This window comes from Corella eumyota, chromosome 6, assembly GCF_963082875.1.
Source record: "Corella eumyota chromosome 6, kaCorEumy4.1, whole genome shotgun sequence".
NCBI lineage: Eukaryota > Metazoa > Chordata > Ascidiacea > Phlebobranchia > Corellidae > Corella > Corella eumyota.
The window spans coordinates 4,148,469-4,161,559 of NC_137495.1; the positions used below are offsets into that span (position 1 = coordinate 4,148,469).

Below are 13,091 nucleotides of genomic sequence, written 5' to 3' on the forward strand. Positions count from 1 at the left end.
ACAATTTTATTTATGTAAAGATGCACGATATTTTCAGCAACAAAGCAGCAGAAAAAATGTGTTATTACAAAAAAAACTCCGGTTTTAGTTTAACAAGTTACAGTTTTGGCCAGAAACAACTAAAAAAACAGTCTCGTTTATTAATACACATCAATGCTAACTCAAAATATTTCAACCTCATTTGTACATGGCTCCTTCCATATGTCAAAATCAACTCTAGCTAAAATGGTCCTCCCTATCTGCCATCAACGTTGACCACTTCCCATCTTCCAAAGACGCAAAGTTAAGGAAGTGAGAAGGTCTGTGGACCTCATGGTAGAATTCCTTGGGGTTGGATAACTGGAGGTCGAATTTCATGTTGGCATCATGGCGTACCCCTAAAAATTTAAGCACAAAATAGTTTAGCTTAATTGTGTAAAGGGTTAGAATATGGAAAATAACAAACCCATAAAGTTGTAGTTCCAGGAGCCTTGAGATGGGACCATGAAGAAACCCAGAAATCGATCAGACAACAACATCTGAACTCTTTCGTAATGGGAGGGTAAGTAACCTTTGGGGTTATTTCCCTTGTCGGTGTTCTGTCGACCCCATTCGTACCCACTAGGGGTCAGTTTGTAAGCAGTAAGGGAGCAAGAACCTGGGGTAAAACTAAAAAACAAAAAATTATGCAATTTTTTTTCTTAAAAAATTAAAAAATAAAATTTTAACTTGTTTTTACCTGCATGTGATCACTATTGTCTTCTCCCCATCCCAGACTGGGTTATCAGCCATTATTTTTGCATGAGTGGTCACATCCTGGGGTGAAAGCTGGGGGGACTCGTTAGGTTGGGTGTGAATCCAACCCAGGGGCTCCAACTCCCTAAGAAAAATAAATTTAATGGTTAAGTTTTTTTTTAAATAATATTTTAAATCATTTTTGAAATATTAAATTTTGAAAATTTCCCACTTAAGATATTCATGTTGGGGTAACAAGTTGGGGAGATGCACCGTCTGGTGAGTCCCCCACTGTGGCACCATTACCACACATCTAATCTCCTTTACTTGGGGGTTGTCGGCAGGACTGACCCCATACAAGTACCCAGCAATCTAAAAAAAATCAAAATGTTTAGGTTAAAAAATCATAAAAAAAATTGTTTTTCAATTAAAAAGTAAATTTAAATTACCTGTGCTCTTAGATCAGAAATACAGATAAACTTCTTGAGAACATTCTTTGGCAGAATATAAGTGAATCCAGTCTCTCTGATATCATCAGACGAGACATAAATATGATTGGTTCTAAGATGGAGGTTGGTGGCCGATATTGCTCGAACTCTCCACTCAGTTTTGGATGAAAATGTTTGAGACTCGTAGTTGGATGTTGTAGCCGTGATAATTTCATCTCCATGTTTGTTAACTGTTCGTGTCTACGATAAAAAAGATTTAAAAAAAAAAAAAAATTTCAAAGCAGTATACTACAAATTTCAATGCAGTAAATTTTTTACAATTTTTCTAGTGTTTTTTTTTCTGTATATTACTTTAGATCCTTTTTTTATTTTGCCTAAAATCAAGACAAAATAAATAAAAATTTTTAAATCTTTCTTGTACCTGTGTGGCAGTGAGTTGAGATTGTTCTTTAGTTTGCTTTTCAATCTCAGCAATCTGTTGTCTCTGCTGGGAAGGAGCACTAATTTCCATCCCTAATATAATATCCCTGATCTCTGACTGTGTTAGTGATGCTACATTTACACTGAAAAAAATAAAAAATTTAATAATAGTTTTTGGACAACTTAAGAATTTTTTAAATAAACTAAATTTTTTCCAACTTACTTATTCTTCTTCCCGTAATCAGCGAGGATCAGATCCTTGAGAGCAACTTCCACTTTGATCCATTCATCAAATCCCAGGGATGGCCACATGTGATGAGGCTCAGTGATCGTAGTTTTATCCGGTTTCATGATCACTTTTGTGCGATCAGGATTCACATGAAGCGCTCGCAAGATGAGAATAAGACGTGAGAAGGCCTAAAATGCAAATAACTTTATTAAAAAAATTACTGAAAAGAAACCTTTTTTACAGAATTATATTAAAAATTGCTATAAACATCATAATTTTATGAAGTTTCTTGTCTAACTTACGGTGTAAGAAGAAATAGATTTAAGCCAGTCATCGTAAAGGTTAAACAAAACCATTTGTGGTTCTGAAGCTTTCAAAATCAAATCTCCCAATTTTTCAACCTAAATGAATAAAAAAAAATTTTCATTTAAATTTAAACTAAAAAAAAATTTATAAAAATTCAAAATCCATTTTTTTTACTTACCTTTAAACAGGCTTGGAACGGAAGCTGAAGCTCACTTCCCTTAATAACAATATTGGGAAAATCAAGAAGATGGACTTCCAAGGGATCCAACATTCCCTTCCTGGTGACGATGATCTGTTTGGGTTGCTCCTCCACTGGAAGGGATCGGATAAGAGCTGCAACCTCCTCAGCTGAGAAAAATGTTAAATTTTTTTATCACAAACAAAAAAATTATTTTTTTTTTCATTTAAAAAAAAAAATTATTTTAATTTTAATTTTACCGGTTTTCCATTTAGCAAGTTGTCCCAAACGCTTTTGTCCAGCCCATACTGACGTGTGAATAATTTTCAAGAAAAGTTGACCAGTACGAGGATTGAATATAAAGATGGCTCCGTTGATAGGCTTAGTCGTCAAATTTCCTTCAAAGGTCTAAAAAAATTTTTCACGATTGTCATAAATATCGCTCTATCATATATTAGTATGTACAACTTACTTTTTAGACCATATATTGGAATCCATTAGCTTTTAATATTTTCAACAACTAACCTTATGAATGGTGACCCTGTACACATTTGTATCGTCCACAAACCAAATAATTTGGTTACTAAAAAGTTCACCGTAATTCTGTGAGGACAAATATGGCTCGGTAGGCTCACTGCTGTACAATTGTAATCCTTTTCTTATACGTTCTCTCAACACATACAGAGCTGGGTTGGCTTTCATAATCTTGGCCATAGCTTGTTGAATGAGTGGTTTACAACCTGTAATAAAAAATAGCCACTTCAGAAAAAAAGACTGACAGCTTGGTGTAGTGGTCAGAACACTTGTTACACTACATGAGATCGTGGGTTCAATCCCCGCTGCTCTCATGCTGTTGCACCCTTGACTAAGGCAATATAAACAGAATAAACTCCTGCTGAGCCAACACTTAATCGGCAGCATTATTATTGAACAATTGTAATGTATAATACTCCAAACTGCCAAAGGCAACTTAAGACTGGGTCAGGGTAACAGCTGTTACTCTATATTTCGGTTGTGAAGTCAAACTTTCCACATCAAGGATAAATAAAGGTTAAAAATACAAAAAAAATGCAAAATTTTAGTTACAAAATAAAATATTTCTGGAATATTGATAACTTTTACTATACCTGGAAACCAGTTTCCATACGCACTGTGCAAGTTATATGCCAAATCAATCGCAATCAACACTCCAGTAGGGGAAGGGTAGATACTCATGTTATCAGTTGTGTAATCTAAAAACTTGGCCCGTGAATATCTTTCCACATCGTGGCTGTCGTAATCTCCCCATCTTAGTTGAATGTCGAGCCAGAATTTCTGGGTAGATGTACTATCCATAGTGTCCCTAATAATAGAACAATTAATTTTAAATTATTTTAAAATGAAAATATTGCTCATACAGTCTAAACTTAAGACCTTGTTTGATATAAAACTATTTTTTTAATTAAAAAATAAACTAACTTGGAATCAGCAAGCAATGATGGCCTTGATACATTCCACTTGTAGGCAGCAAAGAGCAGAATATCGGCACATGAGCTGTTCATTTTATAAGATTTCCTCGGATGGATTGTCTCTTTTTGAACAGTTTCAATCTCAAGTGCATCTAATTCTTGATCAAATACCTAAAATTTTGATAACAATATTATTTAAAAAAATGGTGTAATTTAATATTAAAAAGAAGAAAATTAATACAAACCTGGCAAAGATCCATAACAACGCTCTCGTGCACTTTCTGCCACAAGTGGGCTCTAAAGATTTGAATAAGTGAGATTTTGAGGGTCGGAATTTTGCCATGCATAAAAATTCCGGTCAAGTCAAGTTGGACTTGGAAACCGACATAAACCTAAAAAATAAAGTTTACAAAATAAAAATCCAAAAAACCTTAAGCAAAAATAAGAAAATTTCTTTCTAAAAATCAACCAATTATTGGATGTATATGAATATATAATATATAAACATACTAAAAAACAAAGCATTTTAATTAAAATAAAAACAAATTTTTTCCTTACATTGGCACGGTTGATAGTTGGTGACCACCACAAAGTAAATCGACGATTAGGAATCTGATTAAGACCCGATCTCTGAGCGTTGGTCAACTTCTTGTACTTCATTGATTCCTCGAAACCACTTGCTTTCTCCCAAAACAATCCTTCCCACGTTGGGAAGTAAGTCCCTAAAAAAAAATGATTTTTATAACTGTTTGAAATTACACACATTGTTTAATAAGTTTTCCATAAAAAAATATTTTAAAAAATTTAAAAATTAAATATAACTTAAAAAATAAACCAAAAAATGTAGAATTAAGTTCTGTTAAAATATATATCTCAAGGAATTTATTTACCTCTAAACAGTGTATGTTCTAGAATGCCCTCAACTCCACCTAGTGCCTGTATCATGTCAGTTCTGTAATTGTTCAAATTCCATAATTTACCGTCATGTCGCTGATGAGTCCACCAGAACGGATTCTGTTTCAAAACCTAAACCAAAAATTAAATTATAAACCTAAAAAGTACTTTTAAGGGGCACACTTAAATTATTTTAAGACAACTTTCCAGAATTATTTTTTAAACTAGAGAAACCCCTAAATGATTTGTACAAGTTTGTCTTAAATTCTTTATTTTCTGACCTGATATTGTTTGAAGTCGGTTCTGACCCTCCAACCCTTATCGTAAGCTAACGTGTGCCGATCTTTCTGAAACAAAGTGTTAATTCTGGGAATTCCCCTGTCCCATGAATCTTCAAGGTCCTCCAAAGTCAATCGTCTAAAAAAAATTAATTTTATTTATTTTATATTCAAAAAAAATAAACATTTGTTTACAAAAACAAACCTGTTTTGTGCATTTGCTTCCTGTCTCTTCAAAGCATACTCAGCCCAAACTCTCTGTGAGTCGATAAACTCACTTTCCCAGGGCATAACATATCTATACAAGTTGGGGATAAGTTGATCTTCGTCGTGACTCATCCCAGATCGGAAATGAGTGATCCCGATGTCTGTCTGTTTTGACCACCTGTATTGAATAAAAAAAAAATTAGTTGAAAAATGCCAAAATATTGATAAAAATCTTTATTTAATTGACCTAGACTCTTATTTAAGTCAAGCTTAAAACAAGACTGGGCATAACTTGCCCAAAAATATTTCGTAGAAAAATATTTTTTTAGATAAACTTTTTTAATTTTTACCTTAAATCAGACTGTGGGATCAGAACATGACCCATGGACAACATTCCAAGACCCCCTAACTCCTTAGGGGTATAAAATACAACCGGGGGGAATCGACTTGGCATTTTTGAGTTAAGACCAATCTTAATTCGAGTTTGAATCTTGTTTTCACACTTGACAAGTAAGTCGAGTAATTCCTGAGTGTTGACGACTGCCTCACGAAAGTAAGTCATCAACCCGATAAGTGCAGTGTTCCATTTATTTACAATCTAAAAAGTAAAGTTTAGTTTTTTTATTTTTGAGTACAATCGACAAGAAAATATTATATTAAAATTCTTGGGTAAAATATACGTGCTAATAATCAGACCTTGGTGAAAGTGGTAGATCCGGATGCCATGAGGATCTGTCGGACTCTGTTGTGGAACCTCTGGAGAGACTCGTTGTCCACTCGAAGAAAGCATTGAGCGGTTCTCTCTTTTGTTACCTCGTTCTGAAGGTTCCAAACTCCGTCTCTGTATAAAAAAAATTATTTAAAAAGTTTTAAAAATCAGTATTAAAATTACTAAAATCAAATACATTACATATGTTTTAATATTAAACTAAATTTTGCAGGCTAAGATAGTCGATATATAAATTAAATAGAGCTTATTGGACCTTTTATATTTATATATATTAATGCAAGTTTAAATTATAGGGCTACAAAATAAATAAAACTGCCATATGTGTGGCACAGGTAAATTATTGCAGGCAATATATAAGTCAAGAGCGATGTGACAGTTCTACAACAATTAAAAAGTTGGCCATATAGCAAGCTCTAAACTAGTTAAACAAATACTTGAGATTTTAAAAACCCAAGCAATCTTAAATTTATACTAACTTGTGGGTGAACTCCTCAAATGTTGTTCTACACTTTGGCAAAATCCTGCATTCAAATCCACTCATGTTGAACAACAAGTTTGGGTTGTCTTTACTATACACAGATACAAAAGAGGATTCCCATTCAGTTGTGGTTACAGACCGGGGTAACCGGTTTTTAATGTCCCAAAATACAGCCCGACCCCTAAATAAATAAAATATTCACTTGTAAGTTTTTTGGTTAATAATGTATAGGTTTGGATAGCATATGGCATTGTGGAATATTATAAGTTTAGGTTATTTTTTATGCAGCTTTTAGGTGTACTACTTTAATAACTTTTGTGTGAAAAAAACAATTTTTTAATTTAACTCGTCTTTAGACAATTTAAAATTTTATTATTAGTTCAACTCACAAATTAACATCGTGTTTCATGAGTCTCATCCTTGCATCTCGTGGCCAACATTTCTTGTTATTATAACCAACAATATTCTCATTATTTGGGTCCGGATGCTCAGTTAAATATCTCTGGATCAAATCACGAGCCTCCTCCGCTGAGAATCTGAAAAAAAATAAAGTTTAGGTAAAACAAAAAAGGTTTTTAAAATATTAAAAAAATTAAATAAAATAATAGTCAAAAAAAAATTATTTTGATCACCTGAAAAAAATGTGAATTCTGTCGATATATCGGGAGTAAAGACGAATTGGATGATTAGTTTCTGTGGAGATATTCTGGAATGTGAGGAAGTCATTTGGAAGTTGCGGAGGACCTGTCATCTCACTGGCTCTCTGTGATGTCATAATTAAATAATGATGTCATAAATAACCAATTATGATGTCATAAAAAACTTTAAGAATAGAACTAATAAATACAGAATTATTTTTAGTTTTTTTACCTGAAGACCGAGCACCAGTAAATCCAACACCAGACCATAATATTGAACAATAAATGAGGCAAATTGTAAACCTCTTATTATCCCATAAGAGTTAGTGTGGTTCATATCTTTGTAGTTAATAACAATGTTGTTCTTTGCTGTCATGTAGTCGGCAATATTGTGGTCAACAATTAAACGCAAAAGTCTGTGAAATAAATTGTAATTTAACAAAAAATCAAAAACTGAAATAATTTTTTTTTTTAAAGTTTAAAAATTGAAACAAACCTGTTTAGGAGAGTAAGATCAATCTTCTCGTACAATTTTTCAAATCTTGTTTCCATCATCACGTTACATTCCCCCTCTCCACTTTCCCACACTTCTTGCAAGTTGTTGATACCTATAAAGGAACAAAATAGGAATTTTTAAACATTATTCTTTGCAAAATTTGGGAGCATTTAAAATTTTTTTCATTAAAATTTCATTAAAAAACACCATTAATTACTTTTATACAACCATTACCTTGGCACCATTTATAAACCAGTAATGGAGGTGGTTCGGTGTCAGCTGGTTTAATCCAAGATGGGAACAGTCTTCGTTTATCTGACTCATACCACAAATACTGGTCCAGATAAGCATCGGTGATCTTCTCAAGGGGTTCTACGTCGTATACAGGCACTAGATGGCTGTAGAGATCCATAAATTCAATTCCACACTAAAACGTAAAATTTAAAAATAAATTTTACCAAAATTATTTTTAATTTTTTTAACATTCTGCCAAAATTAAGAGTTAAAATTTTTGGTTAAAAAACAAACCTCTTTAAATGCACGTTGGGTGAGCAAATGACGCTTAATTCTTGAAAGCGCCTCGTGTGGATTGTCATAAGCTTGTTCGACAAGACCCAACTCTTCGCGTTGAGATTGGTTCAAACGACTTTTCACACTAAAAATATCAATTTTTCAAAATTAAATTCCTATTTCAAAAGAAAGAAGTAATGCAATTCTAAAACAATTTTTAATAAATTTTAATAATAATTAACACATAGTTTTTTTACCTGTATGCTTCCTTTAGTCTCTCCAGGGCAAGTATAAGTAGTTTAGTATCATGCTTGTAACTCAGGGGTGGAAATGGGATTGGGGAAAATCTTCTACTTTCAAGCCAGTGAACTGTGGTTGTGTAAATAGCTACAGCTTCTTCAGCAGTAATATAAGGACCATCCTGTTATAAAAAACAAAGGGCTTTAAAATAGGCAAGGGTGGTAATGCCTATGATTATGAATTTTTACATTAAAAAAGTTTAAAATTTAGATTTTGTGCCTTTTTTGTGAATTTTTAATAGCTTTAAATGGTTTTTAAGGCTACCTTAAGGTAGTTGTGTTGTCTTTCCTGCTCAGCTTTCAAATACAACCTCGTCAATCGACCGAGATTTTTCTTGCAAACTGTTTTGTCGACGGTTGCCCCTCGTCGAATTCTCTCACGATTGTAATGTGCTGTGTTAGTCCACCAATCAGCTTTGGCCTTCACATATCGAAGAATCATGTTCTCTATAGGAGTAGGAAGACCTGGAACCTAAAATTTAAAAATAAACTCGTAAATATTTAAAAAAAAATTTTTATATTATGAATTTTAAAATTTTTTTACCCCAAAAGAATTTTTACCTTCCATGGAATGTTTGCCTTCCAGCACCTCCACGCTTCACTGAGATGCTGAAGGATCGTCCTCGCTTTGTTCTGTTTGATTCCCTCTGGCATCATGTCGATGATGTCATGCATCACGGAGGCTCTCAACTCCAGATCAAAATGAGATTCAACTCTCTGTTTTGTGACCGTTTTTGCAACTCCCTTAAATAAAAATTGGTCAGGTTAATTATTGAAATAACATTTTTATTTAGGCATTGTAAAAGAAAAGGTTTATAAGCTTTAGTAACCATTTGGATATTGCCTGTTCACATCCATTTTTTAGGAGTTAGAACCCTATGTTATAACCCAGTGTTTATGCTATCATCTTACCTTAGAATGTCGACCCTCGAATTGTCGAGCAAGTAAATTACCCAACCACCTTTCTAACAACGGGGTAATACCTCTCATGAAGAAGATCCAGATTCTCCATCCGGGTGCCCAGAACCCACAACCTGGTCCCTTGCCCACTGGACCCTAAAATTTTGAGAAAAGTAAAGGAGATAAACAAAAGGTAAAAATAGCTAATTAAAATAAAAAAAATGTTAGAAACTTTTAAGTTAAATTAAGTTAAAGTACAAAAAGCTTTGCATTTACTTACAGTGTTAAATCTGTAGTAGATCACATGTTTGAGATCTTTACACATCCTGATTTGTCTCATAAGTTTATATTTGTATCTGTACATACCAGTCAGTTGACCAACATGGGCAAAGATGTATTGTAAACCATCTGCAAGCTGTGATAACAAACATATGTTAAACAAACAGTCAAATCAGTAAAATACTTACAGTTAGTGTTGCATGAGTAATATCTTTACAGTATATTACTGTTAGTTAAGTTAGTAGATATATGTTAAATATAAAAATTTAAAATGATTTTAATTATTTGCCCAGCTCATTTTTTTTTAATTATTTGCTCAGTTTAATTTTACAAACCTGAAAAGCATCTACGTTCCCAAGTCTATACTGTACATGACTGTCCACAATTAATTTTGTTAATCTTAATATTTCTCTGCACAAGTGGAAAGCATTCCCGAATCTTGACTTCTTACGTTCTTTCGTTGTTAAAGTTTTGACGGGTTTTAAGTTAAAGTTGTAATCCAAATGAAGGTAATTGAGATTTTTACGATGGATCAAAAGGTTGAGCATGTTGTAGCCCTGTTATGAATTAGACATACAATTTAAAATTTAAGAGTAAGTATTACAACAATTTAATTAAGGTTTTTCCAAATGTGAAGACATAGGTCTACTTCAGGTGGTTTTTTAAACAATTTCGATAAAGTTTCACCTGTCTGGTCACTTGTAATCCGACCTCAACCCAATCCAACTTGGTTGACTGAAAAAACTTTGTTGCTTTAAATGATCGGAACAAATATCTAGAAAAACAATTTTTAGGTTTAGAAATAACAACAAAGTTTGTGTTTTTGAAATATATATTTTTCTTAAAGATTTACCTTTTCTTCTGAGGTTTAGGTGGTCTTTGTTTAAGAGCATTCAGAACATAACATTTCAGTAATTTCTGATAAGAAACTCTAACTTTAACTGGTTGACCAGCTGGACAATGCTCTCGATACCTAAGGAAAGACATAAACATAAATCCATAAAAGTTACACCATCTAGGCTATATTATATTAATATTTAATTTACTTACCAAGTTTTGACCAGTGGTACGTCCACAGCTCTTCTTGTTCGTGATGACCTTAGGTTGAATGGTCGAGGTGCCCATAATAGTCCAATCCCGTTTGCAGTGTTGTCAGAATAAAGTGGATCATCTTGTAGTAGTGGTTTAAAGTGATCTGGCAACTCTAGATCTTCAAGCTCGTCATCAAAAATCGGCTCATTTGTCTACAAAGTAGAATTAACAAAAATAAAAAATTACTAATTAAATATTTACAATTTCTCATTCTTTACACAACATGTATTAAGTTATGATTAACTGTAAGATAAATATGTAAACAACTAAATCTAGATATTGAACTCTTACTTTAACGGTATGTCGATGTGAAATTGGATTAATAATTGGATCAAAATAAAAAGCTGGAAGATCTGGATCTTCTGTTTTCAGGAACACAACATTTGGAGTGTGATACCTTTTTCAAAATAAAAATAGGAGTAAGTTTTTCTGACAGTGTCTTATAGCACTTTTTCGCTCACTAAAATTATATAATAAAAAGTAACCTACTATTATAACTTTTGACTTACCAAGCAAGGTGAACAAACTTGGGTAAGTTGTTATACAAATAAGGAAAAGCAATTTTGTATTCGGTTCTAATTTGTTGTCGAATAATAATTTTGTTGATGTCGTTAAATTCGTTCCAATCTTCATCCCTAATAAAAATAAGTTTTATTAACAAGTTTAAAAAAATTTTTTTTTGTTTAACCGTAGTTTTTACAAAGTATTTCTGATTTTTAAAATTCATATGTTGCTGATATGCTCTTATAAAAACCACCAATTCACTTACTGTAGTGTGTTATCCCTAACCAGGGGTTCGAACTTGGGGCCCCCTGGTATAGCTTGATTTAGAGCTTTCGAAGTAAAAAAGGCTTTTAAGTCGAACAAATAAAAATAATTATCATCAACTAGATCTGTGATAAGTTGGTTGGCCATTCTGTACAATGCTGATAACTGGGGTAAACTAAGATGCCATTTACGATAAGTTGTCCCATTTACATACCTTAAAATAAAGTTACAGATTAAAAACAAAGACATTCACTTAAGTTTTGGACAGACATTCACTTAAGTTTTGGACCCATTTTTTGTTTTAACTTTAACTAATAAAATAGTTTTGTGTTTACCTAGGATCATCTTGCAAGGGCTTGTTGTCATAAAACCATTCTGCCACTGCAGCATCTTCTTCTGAATCTAACTCCATCTAAAAACAAAAATCAAAGTGAAGTAAATTTTGAAAAATCTTTACAGTAAACTAGACTTGTAAATACTTAGTAATTATTATAGAGATTTATAGCAAAAAAACTTGATTAATTTAAAAAATTTAAATTTATTAAAGCTTACCTGGATCGGCTCTAGCGGTTCAACATCAAGGACATTGTCAGCATAATCAAGAGGAGGTTCCTCATCATCAAAAGGAGGAAACCGCATCCTCTTAAAGTGACGACGATCTCTCTTCTCCCTTCGCATCATGATCCACATTGTTCTGATAAAAATTAACATTTAAAACGAATATTATAATTTAGCATTAAAAAAAAAGTAATGTTTTTGTCAGGTACTATTAACAAAGTTTTTCACTTACCCCCATTGTGCAATGTAAGCTGGTTCAATTACCCAGGAGATTTCATTCACGAAAGTAATTGCTCCTGTGATGTGGTAGATTACTGGCACATCTCTTATTTGTTCCCAAGGCATTGGCATATTCTCCAGAAGCTTTAGCATAGCATGCGGCATATATTTTAAAGCCCTGATTATTGTAATAAGGTTAGTATGTAGACTTATAGACTACCTTAATTAAAGCTTAAAAATGTATAAAATTTTATAGTAAAGTATCTTTAAATTTTTACCTTTTTTAACCATTTTTCAACATATTTAATTTTTTTAAACATTTTATATGGGCTATATACAGCTTTAATGCCATTTTTTTAAAAACTGTATTCCCAAAAACCATAATATAAAGATCCCTTACCCCAGGTATACTCTTTTGTCGTGACGAAATTTTCTGTTTGTCATATCTCCATGATTTTTAATAATTTTTCTCACATGCTCAGGAGGCATATCCTCTTTTTGTGGATCCACAAAACCAAACTTCCTTTTCTCGGCATATCGCTTGTTCTGTAGCTGCTGCCACCTGAAAAGTATATTAACTATCTTAAAAGCAAATATGTAACAGTTAGGTGCCTAAAGAATTATACAAAAACTTCAAAATTAAGCATTAATATATATTTATACAAATAGAAATATATAAAATCAAAAATATTCAGATTTAATAGATGTGTTGATTATTCAATTTCAATATTTATGTAAAATGATGTTTTCGTTGACTTACTTTCTCGCTTTTTCTTGCAACATCTCCTCCGACAATCCTCCAGAAGGGGGAGGCATTTGTGCAGGCATTCCCGGAGGAAGAAGTCCTCCCTGATTAAAATTGTTCATCATTATTTCATTCCTAACAACCTTAATCTAAAAAAATACCAAATTAATTTTCAAACTGTTTTTTTAGACACTGTATTCTATAGTTTTGTTCATCTGCAGTTTCTCAAAGTTTTAGCGATGCGATTGTACTTTTA

At 32.6% G+C, this 13,091-nt stretch overlaps 1 protein-coding gene across 1 annotated transcript; it reads right to left on the bottom strand.

Annotated features, from left to right (window-relative positions):
* Positions 1 to 3: 3 nt before the first annotated feature.
* Positions 4 to 12,980, bottom strand: LOC145755547 (pre-mRNA-processing-splicing factor 8). Its single transcript, XM_082571786.1, has 44 exons — positions 12,851 to 12,980; positions 12,491 to 12,652; positions 12,104 to 12,268; positions 11,866 to 12,007; positions 11,649 to 11,725; positions 11,315 to 11,527; positions 11,055 to 11,180; positions 10,837 to 10,942; positions 10,504 to 10,697; positions 10,307 to 10,426; positions 10,141 to 10,228; positions 9,789 to 10,010; positions 9,455 to 9,589; positions 9,187 to 9,330; positions 8,836 to 9,018; positions 8,540 to 8,746; positions 8,233 to 8,396; positions 7,994 to 8,120; positions 7,700 to 7,892; positions 7,466 to 7,577; positions 7,202 to 7,385; positions 6,964 to 7,094; positions 6,721 to 6,867; positions 6,330 to 6,512; positions 5,820 to 5,964; positions 5,474 to 5,721; positions 5,122 to 5,301; positions 4,920 to 5,055; positions 4,635 to 4,770; positions 4,303 to 4,466; positions 3,990 to 4,136; positions 3,755 to 3,915; positions 3,424 to 3,638; positions 2,822 to 3,036; positions 2,557 to 2,704; positions 2,297 to 2,466; positions 2,115 to 2,213; positions 1,807 to 2,000; positions 1,585 to 1,726; positions 1,164 to 1,403; positions 947 to 1,086; positions 719 to 859; positions 446 to 648; positions 4 to 377 (listed from the first exon to the last, which is right to left on the bottom strand). Exons 1-44 carry the CDS (start codon positions 12,958 to 12,960, stop codon positions 217 to 219), a joined length of 7,020 nt encoding a protein of 2,339 aa, XP_082427912.1. The 5' UTR covers positions 12,961 to 12,980; the 3' UTR covers positions 4 to 216.
* Positions 12,981 to 13,091: the final 111 nt, after the last annotated feature.